We start from the raw sequence: 19,014 nt of genomic DNA, 5'->3' as shown, positions 1-19,014 counted from the left end.
GCACCGCGTACCGTACAGCACCACATGCCTGTGCACTAGTGTGTGCAAGCACCGTATGTACCATGTGCGCACTGAGTACCGTGCAGCACCATGAGCTGTTGCGCTAGGTCTGAGGCATTGGCCACGCACCATGTGCACCGTGCAGCAGTGTGCGTTCCTGAACTAGCGTAGTAGTAGTGGGTACCAAGCACCGTGCATACCAAACACCACGTGCACAGAGTACCGACAGCACTATGTGCACCGTGTACCGTGTACTGAAGAAGAGTCAATCAACAGCAGGGATACGGCAAGGCTTAACCCTGTGGAGGAACTGTGTACTCTCAGAAAGAATAGAGAACCACTTGTGGATGACTGCACAGGCAGTTGCTCACACAAGACAGACAGATACAAAAAGCGGCCTATCACGCAAGGGAGGAGGCCACTGACAGACGGAAAGGCAAAAAGGCTCTGTCTTTTTCAAAGGCATTGATTCTGGGAAAGCGACAAGCCTGCTTTCAGCACGAATGCAAGGGAAATACAATAGACTCGAGAAACTCTTTTGTATCAACACGCTCAGCTCAACACAGAGGTCTTACCGTACCATCTTCAGAAGGAAAAAGAGAAATGGCTTCCTTGGGCTGATAGTTTTATGCCCTCGGTGGTTGGGGGACAGAGCGCATCATCCCAGGAAGGGGCCTATCGGCAGCTCTGGTATAGAGAGCTCAGCAACACCTACCCAATGGGCAGGCATATCCCATAGGTAATGTCTTGGTGGTTGTCTTCGAATTGAAAGGGAACTGTGGTGGCAAAAGCTTTATAAATAACTATTATGGGTTAATCTTTCTTGTACAATACCCACAATCAAGCTTGACTGGGAGAATCACAGAAACGGCAAATATCTTGAAGTGTTGTTTTTCTCCGGAAAGCAAAGTCTTGGCATATGTCACAGGTCAAGGTGAAGGATGCTGCTCAGTTTTGCCTGGTGAGTTTCTATATACTGAAAATATAAAAACTGTACATGCTCACTTTCTATGATAAAGCCTTAGTTATACGCAATTGCAAATAACCATGACTCAGACTTTTAAGAATGTGTGTTAATTGTCCATAACAAATTATCACAATGGAATTAAATGTGACATAGATATAAATTACTGTTTCCACTCTGATGTGGACTGTTCTCTTTGCTGGCTTAATCTGAGGGAAACCAAAAAAAAAAGGATACTTGTGACGTAATTGAAAAAGTTCTCATACTGGAAGTTTCCCTCCTGACAGATCTTGTCCACTGCTTTAAGAAACAGGCTTTCCCCCCTTGGCCAATCGTGTTGCAGGAGGACAATGACATGGCCTAAAGCTAGGTCATCCCTGTTGTCTGTGAATGCTCGAAGCTGACAGGAAAAGAAGAAATTCAGTAACAAAATTACAGTAAAATATCGTTTTACACATGTACAAATGTTATTATCTTTTAATCTCTGAAAATATCAATAGGTGTTTCCCTCTTCATTGTTACATTCCATTCTTTGTTTGCAGCATGAAGAGCTGTAACAATGGACAGTTGGAAAAGCCTACATGGTCACTTACTCTTTAGATACAGAGATGGAACCCAAATTGAATGAAGTTAAAATTCAAATTACACTTGAAATTAGAATGTATACCAAATAAGTGAACTTTAACTGCTCGTTTCACAAACCCAGAGATGCCAATACTTATTGGCTGAAATAAATGTTGTTCAGCATGTATTATTTTAATGTTCTTGTTCCTTTGGATCTCCAATGCAAATTGTTTATATCAGAAAGTCACTCCCTTTTAATTGCTAAAAGGTCAAAAAAGTACACTTTTAAAGTACATTGTTCTTGTTAATTAATATTTTTGTGGCACCTTCCTTTCCCCTTTTTTAGCTTTAATAACAAACATTATTATTATTATTATTATTATTATTATTATTATTATTATTATTATTATTATTATTAATAATAAGCCTAAACATTGAACCTACAAAAGAAGCCACACAGAATACTTTCAGTGCGGTCACACACAAGGCAAGAGCTCCTGAAAAGAGTCGGTGTACAACAAAAAAGGAAAAAAATCTTTAAAAAATCTATTAAAGTTTAAAATAACCTCTTGACTTTTCACTATGTCTTCTATGGGAATCAAATATCTGGCAACTTCTTTTCAAAAGATGCTTTAAACATGGGGTGTATTTTATAATTTGCTGTATCACCATGTTAATCTCCATCAACATCAGGTCACAAAGAAAAAGCAGATGACAGGCTGTAGTTACTTCAATAAGTATTTGTTATGTCTACATGTTTTCTGCAGAGAATACAGCTTTAAAATGCCTGATACTTTTGATCCATAATCACTGGTTGACATGGTACGCAGTTACGCATGTGGACCAATAAAAAAAAAAAAAAAAAAAAAAAAAACGCAGTTATCGTAAAGACGCAAGTGTAACGTCAATATACTTAACAGGGAAGTACTTATAATAAAGGCAGATGTCGCTCACTCCACAAGTGAAACAGAAAATACATATACATTTTTTTTGCCAGCAGGCAGCACCTTCTTTCTATTTCCATTTTTTCTTCGTCAATCTGACCTGTAGAATTGCACCATAATTGTTTAATTCACAATACTGTACTTGTTTTTGGAGCAATGAAATAGCAACTGGCCAAGACAGCCGCCTGCAAGCACCAATGCCATGGGGCATGTAATGTAAAAACAACCGTCTTAATGAAATTGTGCCATGTTTTTTTTTTCTATTTTATGTAAAAATAAACAAAAATAAAAATACTAATTAACACAAATGTGTTAATATCTTTAAAAAATGAAGAATGTACAGGACCTATAATTCCAACACACAGCTTATTAAAGGGAAGTGCTAAACAAACACAAACAACATGTAGAAAATGTTACAATATGGTTTATTTATTGATAGGTACATAACTATTAAAAGTTAAAATATTCCTTGTTCGGCTTTGTTTTAAATATAGACTTTTTCATGTTTTACCATCAGACATTGCTGAGCTCAGTTATCACAGCAAAACCAACTGCTACGAGACTTTCAGAAAAAAAAAACGCTCACTATAACAAGCAGTGCAGATCAACTATACACGGCTCATACATTAACAAGGAGAATGTGTCCAGCTGCACCGTCAGCACTCCCACTTCATGCACACTTAGGCACAAAAATAAATAAATAAAAATGTATGGCCAAGTATGGGGAATGTACCTGCCCCAGAAAAATGGAGTCGATGATGTACTAAAATCTAAGGAGATAACATTGGTAAATATTGAGTCATCATTTTTATCAATCAGCATATATTTCTACATTTTTTACAGTCATTCAGGGACATAATATACCTAAAAGTTTATTAAACGAATGGGAGTTTAAATTATTAGTAAGTACACACTTTTCCATAATACAACCGAACATTATTATCAGCAAACAACAGCTAAGTTAGAAGTATTTAATGAAAAAATAATTGTAGCCAACTTTTTTACTAGAGTAAAAAAATCAACTTATGTAACACTTTTATATATTTACTGCTTAAATCGAAGTTAAAAAATAAAAGTTATTTTAATAAAGTAATAAAACTTGTTATAGCCCCACGACAACATGAACCTATTTTTTTTTATTCCAAAACCCATCATTATTAAATTTTTAATAACGGTCTGATACTCTCTTTTCCCTACCTTTTTTCTTTTAATAATGGTCTTATACTCTCTCCGTCAGATATTTTTGCAAGCAATACACACAAAATATATGCCTATATTTAAGTACACCCACCTCTCGTTATATCGTCCCTCGCTATACTGGAAGGAGTTGGCTCGCCACGTTTACAGTCTAACTGCGCATGCCTTAGCTGCACTATACATGGGCAATTTCTCTTTGAATTACTGTTTTTATTTCGTACTGCACATCAAAAATTAAAATATACAGAATAATTAAACAAAGCACTCATATCGTACAGTTACCATATACACATGCATTGCGCAATAACACAAAGCAAATTAAATATCTACTCGCTGAAGCGGTTTTTATTTTACCCAACAAAGTGTTCACTTGTGGCAGCAATACATTAGCAAAAGTCACAGGGCAGTGACGTCAGCTCCCTAGCAACAAACCTCCTATGTTGGGAATGGGTTCTTTCAATGCAGCGGGTTTGGACATTTGAGAAAGGAGAGGAACACTCATGAATAATTGGAGATTGAAGTTGATGAGAAGCAATTACCCTCCGTAGTACTAATTAAAACGGTGCGCAGCTTCTTATGTGGAAAATGAGATGCGATCCAAGTCATTATTTTATTACTATAACATCTCAAAAAGCTCTGCAAATGTCTGTGATATTGTTTGAGTGCTGGATGCAGAAGCAGCCATCTCCTTTTTTGTCAGTGTTATCACTGTAGTGGATGGGGCTGCGATACACCTTTTTCTTTTCATTCTCACTCGGCCATTGAAAGGTTTTCTCTGCTTTTTCTGGAGAAAAACGACTAGAGACCTGTGCTTACGTCTTTTTGGTCCGAAATCGGACTGGAAAGGGAAAATTGGAATGTTGGACCTGGTCCGACATAGGACCACAAAGGGTTAACATTTCGTGCAGTCAACAACGTCTCACCCCAAAGACGGAGCACAAGGAGATTAAGTGACTTGTTCAGGGTCACACAGTGAGTCAGTGGCTGAGCTGGGATTTGAACCAGGTATCTGCTGCTTACAAGCCTGTTTGTTTAACCACTAGATCAAACAGCTTCCTATTAAATTATTTATAGTTTAATCCCCCTCATATTCAAGGTGTGTGGGTGTGGTTTCACATGTCTCTTCTGTGTCTCATGGGTTAGGCACAGATTTATCAGGGTTTTACACCCAAATACAATTTTTTTTTTTTTTTTTTTTTTTTTTGTGAAATCTGCAGTCATTAAATTAAATACAGCTGTAATATAAATAAATAATTTAAGAAACAAGGTCATACAAAAAAATACACGTTAACCGCTGTTTCTTTTCCTAGACTCAACTAGCACTCTGCTGTTTTATTTTTCCTTCACTTTTCATGTTTGCAGATATTTGTTTATACTCTTGTAACATTAACAGTTTGCTTTTTTTATATAAACAAAAATGAACTGTAGTTATTTTAAATCAATAACATTTGACATTGAATATGAACTACAGTTTGGATATACGCTTCTATTTGATTATGACATTAGCACACACACAATTTTTTTTTTTAATTTAAAAATATTTAAAATGTCCCACAATTACCTTGAAGCAAGCCAACACCAACTGCAGGCAGTAAGGCATGATGGATTTACTTGTACAGGGGAGCAGTCTGAGATCTGTACCTGGAAAGAATACACCAGTAATTTCATATGCAGCATTATTACCACAAACATACTTTCAGTGAGCTGCATTAAACAATGTTACACAACCAATTAAAACACCATCTCATTCTGTATGAACTATGGCGTTTGTCGCAGAGTTGGGATAACTAAGTAATGAGGTTTATTAGTCTCAAAAATATTATTTATATAACTAATACCTATAATAATTTTTTTTTGAATTATTAAAAAAATAATTGTATATATCTATATATTATAATATATATTTATATATATTATATATTATATATATTATATTTATTATAAATAATCCTCGTCGGCACGGGTCCTGTCGGTTTTAATATTACTCGACATAACAAAGGTCTCTTTTTACTACCTGGGTATCAATTATTAAATTTGAGAATTTAAAGAAAATGTAGAACATATGAAAATGCAGTTGTTAGCGAGGGTCTCTGGCCACCATAATAGAGAACTTTAAAACAAACTTTGCATTAGCGGCAAGTACACCTCAATAATAACACTGTGTAACAATTTTTAAAAATTTTGTTCCTGGGTAGTAAGTGTTATTTCCTAATTGCTTATGCCTCAAAAGTATATAAAATGACTATTATTCCCCACAAACTTTGCTTTTGTGACCAGGACAGGTACATTTCAAAATATCACTATTTCCAATGAGAAAACGGACGAATGTGTGTCTTTTCGTTCACATAAAGTCAGAAAAAAACATATGAATCCAAATTAACATGTATTTATACTAAAGTAATACAAAAATGACTACAAAAGATTTAGAAGTGAGTAGTTTTTCGAGATTTACGATTATGCTGTAAATTTAAAATTTCTCTGGCGACGCGAGTTGAGACTGCAGGCACCAGCTGTCAACCCACCTTTCCGATACTTTTTTTTCACCTTTGCCACCTCTTCCGGGGCCCGCCCAGGATCCTGAGCCTGTGGTACCACATGACAGATCACTTCCAGCACCTTCTCACAGGTCAACTACAAACCAAATCAGAAACAAAACAGAAAAAACATTTCCCCTGCATGAAAAACATGTAAGAAACACTTACACAAATATTTATGGATACCAAAAATGTAAAAAGGGAAAGAAACCACTTACGACTGCTTGTTTGGTGGAAAGTATGGCCTACTTAAACTTGAGAGACAACTGCTTTCAATAGGGTACTGGACCTTTGTTATATATGACTTTCTAACTTGTTTAATAGCGTTTTGTCAAATTGTACTCATGTTGATGTGTCAACGTAGCGTGTGGTACTGAATTTGACAATTGATACCTTGCAATCTAACTGCTTTCAAGTAAGGGTTCTGAACCTTGGTTCTATCTAACAATTTCAGATTGTTTTGTGAACTTTTTCCAGACAGGTTGAGATTGCTAAAATAGGCACAAATTGCACATAAATGAAATTTAGTGCATCTGTGGGCTACTCCAATAAAGAACCCTGGCACAGTTTTTAGAGGGGCCTTACCCGATACTCTCCAAGTGCATAATGGCAGGACGCAAGCTGGATGAGGGCTCTGTGCTGCTCCAAGGACCCCTGAGCAGGGACCTGTTGCTGAAGTGCCTGGAATGATGCCAACTGCTGGAGGCTGCCAATCGCTTTTCTGTATTGACCCTGAAAGAAATGTTAATCTTGCATATAATAATAGTAAGTTGTTTACTGCACAGTTTTTACTTTTCTTTCTACACAGCTGAAGGCGGCTTTTGTCCGAAATGGGCTGAAATAAAATTAATTTAAATATTTCAACCTTTTGTGGACATCCAAAAAAATAAATAAAAAGGATATGTAGTGGACAGTAGGGATATAACAGTGTGTTCTTTGGGTGATGCGCTGTGTTGGGTTTGCGCCAAACATAATGCTTTGCATTTAGGCCTTTACAAAAAAGCTCTTCATTTTTAGATGGACAGCAATCAGACACATTTTTTTGAACTTTTTGGGACTCAAGGACACATTTTTTGTTTCTTAGCCACTCGATTGTAGCTTTGGCTGTGTGCTTTGGTTCGTTGTCATGCTGAAAGGTGAATTTCCATCCCAGCTTTAGGTCTTTTCCCCCTTGCAGAACTCAGGCAGGTCGACTTTCCGCCGAAATATATTTTCTTTTTTTTTGAAAACTTCTAGAAAACCCTATTCAGTTGTGGCCACCCGGAAAAAGTCCATGCTTTGTAAGGATGGTGTTCTTTGGGTTTTAGTTTGCGCCAGATGTAAGACTGCTTTTGGGCCAAAAAGTTCCATTTTAGTTTCGTCAGACCACAAAACTTTTTGCCACATTTTTTTGCATACTTCAAAATGGGATTCAAGGTGGGCTTTCTTGAGTAATGGCTTCCACCTTGCTACCCTATCATATAGGCCAGACTTGTGGAGTGCTTGGGATATTGTTGTCACTGGTCAATTTGTGCATGTCTTGGCCATAAAAGCATGTAGCTCTTGCAAAGTTGCCAGTGTCCTCTTGGTAGCTTCTCTGATCAGTATCTTTCTTGTTCGGTCATCCAGTTTGGAGGGACAGAGACCTGATCTTGGCAGGGTCTTGGTGGTGCCACACACCTTCCACTTCTTAATAATTGTCTTGACCGTGCTCCAAGGGATATTCAAGGCCTTTGACATTTTTTTTATACACATCCCCTGGACTATGCCTTTCAACAACTTTATCCCGGAGTTCTTTTGAAAGCGCTTTGGTTGAGTCTTTGCTCTGAAATGCACTACCCAGCAGAGGGAACCATGTGAATCACTACAATTTAACACAGGTGGAGGCCACTTAACTTGGTGTGTGATTTTTAAGGTGAATGGTTACACCTGAGCTAATTTAGGATTGCAGTTACAAGTGGAGTACACATTTCTAATTAATTTTCTACATAATTTTCTATATATATATGTGTGTACACACACTCCATTTATAAGAATCACTGACATAAGAATACACCACTTATAGTGATCAAAACCACCGGGTCAAAATCATTCCTATACTAACCAATGTAAAATACTTTGCTTATAAGAATCAAGCAATCCGCTTATAAGAATCATTTCGAGGCAAAGCCACAGATGCTTAAATATAGTGGTAGTCGTGACTAGGGGTGTCACGGTACACCGGTTTTTCGGTAAACCGCGCTATAAACTGCCACAGTTTTGAAACCGCAACCATTTTTCTATTCCGTGATTACCGGGTTCACGTGGTTTAAGGTTTTTTTATTCACCGTTTGTCCATCGGTGAGCCACTGTGTTCATTAGAACTAACTAACGAACACTGACATCTCAAGTTCTTAAAACTGCCATGCATGAGATTATCCGAGTAGGCTATTAAATAAGTGACTTATTTAATATAAACCACCCTACTAAACAATGATCGCTAGCAAACTTGACTGTCTGTAAATGAAACACAAATACTTGAAAATATCAGCAAGAACAAGGCACTGTAACTTTTCATCACTGCCTTCCTATTAATTTACCGAACCAAAGTAGTAACAGTATCGTATCGGTCAAGAGAAACGCAGTAAGCACACACCAATAAAGAGAATCAAAAAGTCTATATTTATTACTATATAACCAAGTCTAATATGCTACAGGCATTTGTATTATTTTTTATTTTAAACGGTACTGTAAAGATGTTGCTTTCTCCTAGAGTTGATAGTGTTGTAGGGATTTTGGTTTTATGTATTAAATTAATACAATTTTATTCTAATTTAAAAAAAAAAAAAAAAAAGTCCCTTAGATGCTGCTTAACTTTGCAACGGTGTCATACCCACCTTAACTTTTCTTCTTTCCTTTGTGCTCGTTGCTGTTAACACAGTCCAAAAAAAACCCCCCAAAAAACATTTGCAGGAGACGTCTTCTCATTATTAAGTTTTGCACTCTGCCGAGAAATCAGTGGGCGGGCACTGCATACCTTAAAACACACTCGACTGGCTATTGCTAGGTAACACTTTGCTTCTCTTAACTAATAGGATGCCATCCAAACTGCTAAAGATGAAGAGGGCATTCAGTTGCAGTGATCACATCCTTATCCCATATCGTCCCAGAATATGTTAATATTTTGGTGTTTCTCCACAGTAATTTGAAATAAAAAAGCAGCATTATTTTGCTGAGCCTGTGTGAGCTGGAGTAAACACTGCTTTTACCCTCGTTTCACTGAGCAGACACAGTCATGTGACATATACCAGTGTGCAGACTAGATAGGATTGCTTGAGTTATCAGGGGTGTTACACAGGGCAATCCTCGCGGGATTTGGAAACAAGCAATGTGTACGTCACCCCAGAAATCACTCAAGCATTACCAATGAAAAACATTGATCCCTCTAAACGTGTTTTACCGGGATGATCTGTGAGCAGAATCTCGATTGAGAAACCGCTATCTGATTAAAGCACAGAACGTTATCTTGTTATAGAGTAAAAAATCGGATTGCCCGTCCAGCAAGCAGCCAAAAAAAAACATGTTGTCTGACAGATTTCTTTGGTTGTTCCAGAATGGCGGGCTAGTTTTGCGAGCCCTGGTCTTGGTGGTATGATGCATCTATAACTTCTTAATGATGGACTTCCCTGTGCTGAGAGGGATAATCTGTGCCTCTCTACCACTGACTTCTTTCGAAAGCTACTTAGTCTTCATGGTTGCTTTGTTCGATCACTATGTGAGAAGCATAAATGTCATTATGACCTGAGTGTTCAATATAGTTTACATTAATATGGTGTCAAACGAGCCATTTATGAAATTCGGACAGAACTGCTATTGATACGAAGGTACCATATCATGCCCATGAGACACACGTAAGCCCGCAATAACAGCTGCAGTACTTCAAAAACCAGCTCATGCTTTTTTTTATTTTTTTACCATAATAGATTTTCTGATGCTTGATGTACCTGATAGATTATCATGTCAGTCAAAAATATCCTCATCCAAAGCCAGGAGTCAGTCTTCCAGGACAAGCAGATTCTTGTGAACTCTGAAAAACCAAATCATGCATACAGTATTTATCCACTGAGCTTTTTTTTTTTTTTTTAATGTAGCAAAGAAAAATACCATTCCAAAAATCTTTGTTTTGCGCTTCCACTGCATACAGTATGTATAGTGCCTATTGAAAGTCTACACCCCCTTTCAAATGTTCACCTTTTGTTGCCTTATAGCCTGAAATTAAAATGCACTAAAATAGTTTTTTTCCCCCCATTTAGCTACACATCCTACCCCACAACTTCCAAGTGAAAAAAATTCAGAGGTTCCCTCTGCTGGGTAGTGCATTTCAAAGCAAAGACTCAACAATGAGCACCAAGGTGCATTCAAAAGAACTCTGGAACAAAGTTGCTGAAAGACACAGATTAGGGGATGGATATAAAAAAAATATCAAAGGCCTTGAATATCCCTTGGAGCACAGTCAAGACAGTTATTAAGAAGTGGAAGGTGTATGGCACCACCAAGACCCTGCCAAGAGATGCTACCAAGAGGCCACTGGCAACTTGGCAAGAGCTACACGCTTTTATGGCCAAGACTGGTCAAAGTGTGCATGTGACAACAACATCCTAAGCACTCCACAAATCTGGCCTGTATGGTAGGGTGGCAAGAAGGAAGCCATTACTCAAGAAAGCCCACCTTGAATCCCGTTTGAAGTATGCAAAAAAAAAAAAAAAAAAAAAAAAACCTCAGGAGATTATGTAGCCATGTGGCAAAAAGTTTTGTGGTCTGACGAAACTAAAACAGAACTAAAGGCAAAGAATTATGTTTGGCGCAAACCCAACACAGCACATCACCCTAAGAACACCATCCCTACTGTGAAGCATGGTGGTGGCAGCATGGTGGGGATGTTTCTCACCGGCAGGGACTGGGGCACTTGTCAGGATAGAAGGGAAAATGAATGGAGCAAAGTAGAGAGAAGTCCTTGAGGAAAACCTGCTGTCCTCTGCAAGAAAGCTGAAACTGGGATGGAAGTTCACCTTTAGCACGACAACGACCCAAAGCACACAGCCAAAGCTACACTGGAGTGGCTAAGGAACAAAAAGGTAAATGTCCTTGAGTGGCCCAGTCAGAGCCCCAACCTAAATCCAATCGAAAATCTGGGGCATGACTTGAAGATTGCTGTCCATCAACGCTCCCCAAGGAACTTGACAGAGCATGAACAGTTTCATAAAGAAGAATGGTCAATATTGCCAAATCTAGATGTGCAAAGTTGATAGAGACCTAACCCAGCAGATTCACAGCTGTAATTGCTGCCAAAGGTGCTTCCACCAAGTACTAACTCAGGGGAGGTGGAGACTTATCCAATTATATCCCCTTAACAGTGTGGAGTAATCCTGATTTAAATGCATGAAAGTCTGAGGCACTGACACAACAAAATGTGAAAAAAGTTCACGGGGGTGTAGACTTTCTATAGGCACTGTAGGCCTGAAAGGTGCTTTTTAATAGAAACACATTATAACAAACATTTATTTTAACTTTAAAACTTGATATCTGGTACTAGATTTAAGTTAAATAAAGTTCACAGTTTCCAAGTTTCCAGATTCTCAGGAAATCTGTTACACTTATTTCTCAAGTCATTTCACTCCACGACTGTCTTTCGAGTCAAAGCATATTACTGGCTAAAAGCAGGCCAGACAGCAGGGAAAGCAGCTGGTTGGTTAATGACAGGAAATAAACTGCTGACAAAACCATCTGAAAGCATGGCTTGCAGACACAGATTTCTAGAGCAGTACCAGCTATCATTTTCAAATAAGTAGTAAGTTTACTATAAAAGATGTGTTTCTTTCAAAACTGCATATTTGACCCCTATATAAATTAATGCATGTGCACAAAAGGGAAGATCTACATATAAAAATTAAACAAAAAAGCTGTTTGTCTAGTTGAATCACTTCTACTCAACTTGAGTCTGCTGTAAAAGAGATACAGTTCTGCACCTCACAGCTAGGGCAGTGACCTAAAATGGAAGAAAAGCCCAATACGAACAAGAAGTCCATAAACACACCATTTTCCAGAGCCTCTTGGGAATGCAGCAGCTCCCAGCTCTCCCGGGCAATTCTGAAGCTCTCCAGCATCTCAATAGAGTTGGGGAGTTCTGCCTTGTTAATCACAATGTGACGCCCGCGGCCCTTACCAGAACCATCCTCATCATCGGAACTCTGTCCAACAAATCAAAGGGAAATATGTCAGGCGGGTTTTGCTTTAGTGTGTAAGATGCAAAAGGAACACCGCTGAGCTTGAAAAAATAGAAGAAAGCCTAGTAGAAATTGGACATAATGCAGTCAACACCAAAAAGCCAGTAATCCACAGAAATGATTTTCTATTTTTAAACAGAATAATAAAAAAGAGGCACTTTGAACAAACAGTCCCTTAAATGCATCTTGTGCCATATGTCTGTGTGTCTCGAATCTTACCATTGTTTTTTCTCTGCCATCAGCAAGCTTCCTTTTCTTGTGAATGTGTTTGTTGCGGTCTACATCTACATCACTATATACATTGGAGAGGTCTTCGAGCAGGATCCAGGTTGCTTGGATGGGAGTGCTGGGTCCTTTTGAGGGAAAAAAAGAGTACATACAATGGCTGGGCAATTAAAAAGACCTGCCACATCACATGTTTAAATTGTTGGGTGAAGGTTGAGAACAGGGATGACACAGTATCAAATTTTGACAGTAACCATTGAAAATATACCACGGTTATCGTCGTACTGCGGTATAATGTCATTTTTTTGTAATCCGTTTTTAAATGGCTATTTAAAGAAATACACAAGTCATTTTTTAACAAGAAAATAAATTTAAAGTTTTAAAACAAATACAACAATCTGGTACTACAGTTCTACCTAACTGGAAGTAGTGTTCACTCCAGCTCACACAGGCTCAGCAAAATAATGCTGCTTTTTTATTTCAAATTACTGTGGAGAAACACCAAAATATTAACATATTCTGGGATGATATGGGGTAAGGATGTTACCACTGCAACTGAATGCCCTCTTCATCTTTATCAGTTTGGACGGCATCCTATTAGTTGTTTTTTTTTGGACTGCATGTTAACAGCAACAAACACAAAGGGAAGAAGAAAGGTTAAGGTGGGTATGACACCATTGCAAAGTTAAGCAGCATCTAGGGGACCTTTTTTTTTTTTAATGGGAATAAACTTGTATTAATTTCTGAATACATAAAACCAAAATACTTACAACACTTTCAACTCGAGGAGACGGCAACATCTTTACAATACTGCTTAAAATAAAAATAAAAAATACAGATGCCTGTAGCATCTTAGACTTAGTTATATAGTAGTAAATACCGAATTTTTTTGGTTGTGGTTTCAAAACTGTGGCAGTTTATACCGCAGTTTACCGTAAAACTGGTATATCGTGACATCCTTAGTTGAGCCCTACTTACCCTGAAAGAGGGGGGCTTGTATCATGCTGACATACTGGAAAGCATTTTTGAAGAAGACCAGCATGGTTGAGTACACCACCTGGTTCTTGTACTTCAAGTGTGCCTCATTGTCAAAGTTACTGATGTATCTGCAGAGTTCTTTCATTCGGTGTAGAATGTCTACAAATGTCCTAAAAACACAAACCACATCTGTATTAGCATATTTTGTTAAACCAGGAACTAAATACAATTCATATATAAGTACAATAAATATATAAGTACAAGATAGAACCACACAAAACAACTGGTGCTCCCCAGGATATTCCACAGGTCCGCTGCACCCTCTAACCCCCAAAGGAAAAACAATACCTCCCATCAAACCCTTTCAATGTTCTTTACTTCGCAGTTTCACCGGCAGTGCCTCTTTTCCTCACCCTGGACCCAGACAGGTGGTATTTCTTTTGTCTGTTACTTGTATTTTGTCACATTAAATACAAAAACGAGTCTGCTTAATTTAGACATTCAGTATCCCATTTAGACCTTCAGATTTACTGTTCAGTCCCTTTTTAAACAATACAATGCAGTTTCTTTAGCAGTGAGGCAACATCCTTGGTGTCCGTGATGGAAAAATGTATTCTCCATTATAAGCGCACAATAATTTTTTTTGCTCCCTGTAGAAATTGACAACCGTTTTTTTTGTTTATACTAACTATATTTCATTTTGAGTGAACTGTTCCTGCCTTGCAACTGAGCTGATATTAATTTGTAGGTAAGATGCGGTAAGAGTGTATCCGATAAAACTTGAATTTTTCTAACAAATTAAATGAAACCGAAAAAAATAAATAAAAAAGAAACCTGTTTGACATTTTCCTGTGTAAAGTAAACAGTACAATGACCTGGATAAGGAAAGTTCATAGTTAGTTTTTTACACGACACTGCTGAATTATTTACTGCCCCTTTTCCCAAACTACAATTTATTAAATTCCTCCACACTTACCAAAGAGCACAGTAAAAAGAAACATTCATGATAAAAAGAAAAAACAGATTTTCCTTGCCAATGTCCCATGGATTTCTCAGATGGGATATTAATAAGGGTTTAAAAAAGTTTAACTTAAAATACACATTTAATGTTTTCCTCATTTAACACTCGCAGGTCTCTTTTTCAATGTCAATATTGAATAAAAAAAATAACCTTTGTTCTAGGGCCTCTCACTGCACATTTCTAGATCCCTCAAAATGAGTAGTGAAAATAGTAACAATCATACCTATATAATGGACTACCAATGCCCCACCTTCAAACAATCCTGATTTATTCATCAGTACCAGAATTTGGTAGGTGTTAGTACATTAGATAAAACTAGACTTGACTCAGAGCCATAAGTCTGCAAATCAAAGAACCCAGCTAACCTGCTGCCTTTGTCTATCTGCCACTCACACCGGACTCCCACCACAGACAGGATCTCCAGCAATCTCTCCCAGGGGTCCACAATCTGGGAGGACTTCTCTGTCAGCCCCTCAATGATGTACTTCTGGGAGCTGCGCTTGGTGGGGGACTTCAGGGTTGCTGTATCCTGAGAACCTCCAGGGACAAACAAAGTAGTCTTTGAAAACCATGTAACCAGGGCTGGTAAATATAAACAAGACAGTTCTCTTCTCTTACGTTTCAAATTAACTATAGGAAAATCCAAATTGACACACAGTACATTCAGGAATATAAAATTGTGCATCACAATTTATTATTGTCGTTTGCGGTATTGCTGTAGAAAATTTTCATTTGTTCCACTATGTGGTGCTGTCTAAGTGAGATGATTTTGTTTTCCTTCAAATAAAGAAATACAATTCCATTCAACTGACTGAAACTAAAAGTGAGACAAAGCAGGCACCGTTCTAAAAAACCTTTCAATATTAAAAGACCCCTGTATTGATCCAGGAAAGATTACTGTGTTTAACACAAACGACCAGTCTCTCCTGGTAGCTAGGTCTACCAGCTAGAAAGTGAACTTGCATTCTGTACTAGGTCGACCAAACAATGATGGCACTTTTGTTACAACTAATCACCCATGCTGAATCATTACACTATAGGCTACTCTTCAAGATGAGGGGATGACACTTTGAATTTGCCATTTTTGCCCAAATTGGTGCCAAATAAATGTTTTGCTCTAAATATGATCTACAACACCTAAAGGTCTAAGCATTTAACAGCAATAGTCATGCTAAGTCTATTAACTGATTTGCAGCTTCCATGATTCAGCTTCCTAGTAGTCTTTGGAAAGCCTCCATCAGCCATGTTCGACTTTACACTATGCGTCCCTTCTTAGCTGTGTAACTATGGCATCCCATTATTAAACCGCACCAAACTTCATACAGACATTCAAATATGTATAAACGCTGATCTCTATTTTATTGTATATATTCCTTTCTTCCGCTTATTACTTGTTATATTTTGTATAACCTAAAAATAATAATAACTGTGTTTGTTTGTATTTGTTTTATACCATGTCCTTTTTCAAACCAGCGACCCCTGTGGTCTGTCCGGGCACCTGCAGGCTTGCCTGAAAGCTGCCCAGAGCTGCGTTGTCCTCCAGCGCTATAGCTCTGAGGTGGCTGCATGGTGGGACTGTAAAAGAAGTGGTCGGCTGGCGACACACGCTTTGGAAGACAGCGTGTGTTCGTCTTCGCTGCTCCCGAGTTAGTGCAGGGGTGGTAGTGGTGAGCTAAGCCTAAAAAAAATAATTGGCTATTCCAAATTGGGGAGAAAATGATAAAAACAATTGGCAACTACTAAATAACAAATTATATATATTTTATACTAAATAAGCAAATATATATCATATATATAGATATAATATATATATATATTATATATATATTATCATCTATACCGACCAGAAATACCTGCAAAATAAATTCAGAGAGCACAGTAAGGACCCCATTGACAGTGGTGACCCGAAAACCAAAAGAACTGTGGTCATGAATGTTCTGGTATACATACCGAGCACCTTGCAAAGGGACCATATGGACAGTTTGGAAATAATAAAACAAAACCAATGTGTTGCCTTACGTGGTGAACACAGGGAAGCACCTTCACCTATCTTGATCACTGGCTCCTACAATCTACAAGGCTCCCCTGCTGTAGTAGACGTTTACATCGGTACAAACAACATTGGAAGATCAAAATTGCAAAACAAATTCAGATAGTTAGGAAGGAAATAAAAGAGAAAACCCAAATAATATATATATATATATATATATAATTACCAATAAATAATTTATCTAACTTGCTAAAACTTTAGTTTCGAATTATAAAAATCATGACTCTTTATGGTATAGGTTCAAGTTAATGTGGAAATTAAGTTGTAACAACAATACCACCATATTTACTAGGGAAATAGTATGGATAAGAAACAATTTGATTATTTTGAAAAAAAATAAATTGCTAGTAATTGCTATACGTGACAGGGCAGAAGAGAGGTCTGTGTGCAAGTAGTGGGGCAGGGCAAAGCCTTGCTTGTATCTAAATGTACGTTGTTTTTGTCCATCCTTTTTGTTTTGAATTTAAATAATAAATACGTGAACCAGCGCTTTCAACCCATAGTACCTGTGTGTGTGTGTGTGTGTGTGTGTGTGTGTCAATTCCTGGTCTGGGTATGTCATCACAAGCCATCCTGCCACAGATTGTCTATACAGAAGTACATTTTCATTAAACCTAAGTGATACAGATAATTAAGAGTTTTTTTTGTTTTGTTTTGTTTTTTTTTTCTTTAACTATTTGGCCAATTTTACCCAATATTTTGTCAAAACATGGCAAATTGAGAGGTGTCACCCACCCCTATCCTGAAAAGTACCTTCTTGTGCAATGATTTCGCATGGGTGACTGCTTGTAACTAAAAATGCCATCAAAAACATATATTTTCTAGGTTTTGTCTTTTGTACTGTAAGGTGTCCTTAACTGGGACAATATCGACATATTCTGAATAACTTCCAAGTTCCAAGTTACGGGGAAGCTCTAAGGTTTTTATTTTCACTTTCGCAATGTTTGATCTAATATCATATTGAAAGTAATGCAGAGACTCACAGTGAAATTTTAATTAAATTTCTACAGAAGTATAGTAATTACATTACACAGTAGCAATACAATAATATCAAATTCCGAGATTCTATTTTATTGCCGATTACCAGGGATCCTAGTTTTTCCACAATAAAAAACCTGAAATTCTCTTATTAAAAATAAATAAAAAACCTGTTATTCTGCAATTAAACTAAAAGGCTAAAAATTGAGTTAGTCTTTGTCACCTGGATGGCTATTGCCAAATTCATTGACTCGATATTTAAGGCCGATTTTTATTGTTTTCGGCATCTTTAAACTGCTTGTTGAGTAGTAAAAACGCACTGGATACTGAAGTAAACTGCAGCTACGTTTCAGCTTGAATGTGACATTGATAGCACGACTCGTTCACCAGAAGCAGTTTTATTGAACAAGTATGTTTACTAAACTTAAAGCAAAATTGTCTGTGTTGATGATTATATATGAGAAGTGTATTGATTTGGTTATAAACCACCAAGAAAGCCTTGCATGCTTTTTGCAAATGTAAAACTACAAATTTTCTGACAGCATAGAAAATCTGTGTTTTTCCGCAGTAACCGGATCCTTTTTTTGCCTAAGAAACTGCATCTTCTCTCTTTGATTTCCACTTTCCATTTTGCTGTGTGCTATCCTGCTCCAATCAGCAAACCAGGCCCTTCCTGTATGAAAACATGACATATCTCAATCCACTACTGTATAGCCCAGTCCTGCTGCGTTACCATATACATCAGGAATCTCCAACCCTTAACTTACCAATAAATATAGCAAACATTTGCCTTATTTATGCACTACCAGTTACACTGAATTTATGAACCTGGCAGCTGGAGTAGTTTGCTTCCAGTAAATGACTGAACACACTGCTGCACGACTTCTTTAAAAAAAAAACGAAACAAAAAAAAAAAAAAAACAGCTGCATCGAAGATTGGAAATACTTCTGTTAAAGACCGCTCTGTCCAGTACAAGGGGGCATGTCACTTGTCTGTTATCTATGTGTCTGACAATTCACTCTTGGTGAAAACAGAATGTCTTTAAAAAGCTGACAAAGACAAGGGGTTGGAGATTCCTGATGTTTTTTCAGGAAAGCATTTCAATATTTTTGAACATTTGTTGTATAATAACTACAGAAAATTAATTTTGAATTGACAATGCTATTTTTTCTGCTTTAATAAATATTATGTTTAAATAGTGAAATACCTTAGACTATGAAATGTCATGAAATTCCATTTTTTTTTTTTTTTTTTTTTACAGTGAAAAAAAAAATACAGCCCTAATTTTCCCTGATCCGTGGCAATTATCGGGCAGT

General features: G+C 37.3%; 1 protein-coding gene across 2 annotated transcripts in view; it reads right to left on the bottom strand.

Moving 5' to 3' along the window:
• ints10 (integrator complex subunit 10) overlaps positions 1-19,014 on the bottom strand; it is a 74,336-nt gene that overhangs the window by 18,758 nt on the left and 36,564 nt on the right. For both annotated transcript variants that reach the window (XM_041256944.1, XM_041256954.1), the window contains exons 7-15: positions 15,035-15,206; positions 13,649-13,818; positions 12,665-12,798; positions 12,256-12,409; positions 10,166-10,248; positions 6,789-6,935; positions 6,192-6,300; positions 5,231-5,310; positions 1,202-1,364 (exon numbers count right to left, since the gene is read on the bottom strand). In XM_041256944.1, the coding sequence (XP_041112878.1) occupies positions 1,202-1,364; positions 5,231-5,310; positions 6,192-6,300; positions 6,789-6,935; positions 10,166-10,248; positions 12,256-12,409; positions 12,665-12,798; positions 13,649-13,818; positions 15,035-15,206 (1,212 nt within the window). The remainder of the gene's footprint in view (positions 1-1,201; positions 1,365-5,230; positions 5,311-6,191; positions 6,301-6,788; positions 6,936-10,165; positions 10,249-12,255; positions 12,410-12,664; positions 12,799-13,648; positions 13,819-15,034; positions 15,207-19,014) is intronic.

This window comes from Polyodon spathula, chromosome 1, assembly GCF_017654505.1.
Source record: "Polyodon spathula isolate WHYD16114869_AA chromosome 1, ASM1765450v1, whole genome shotgun sequence".
Taxonomy (NCBI): domain Eukaryota; kingdom Metazoa; phylum Chordata; class Actinopteri; order Acipenseriformes; family Polyodontidae; genus Polyodon; species Polyodon spathula.
The sequence above is the reverse complement of the archived record's forward strand: the minus strand, read 5'-3'. Positions and strand labels throughout refer to the sequence as shown.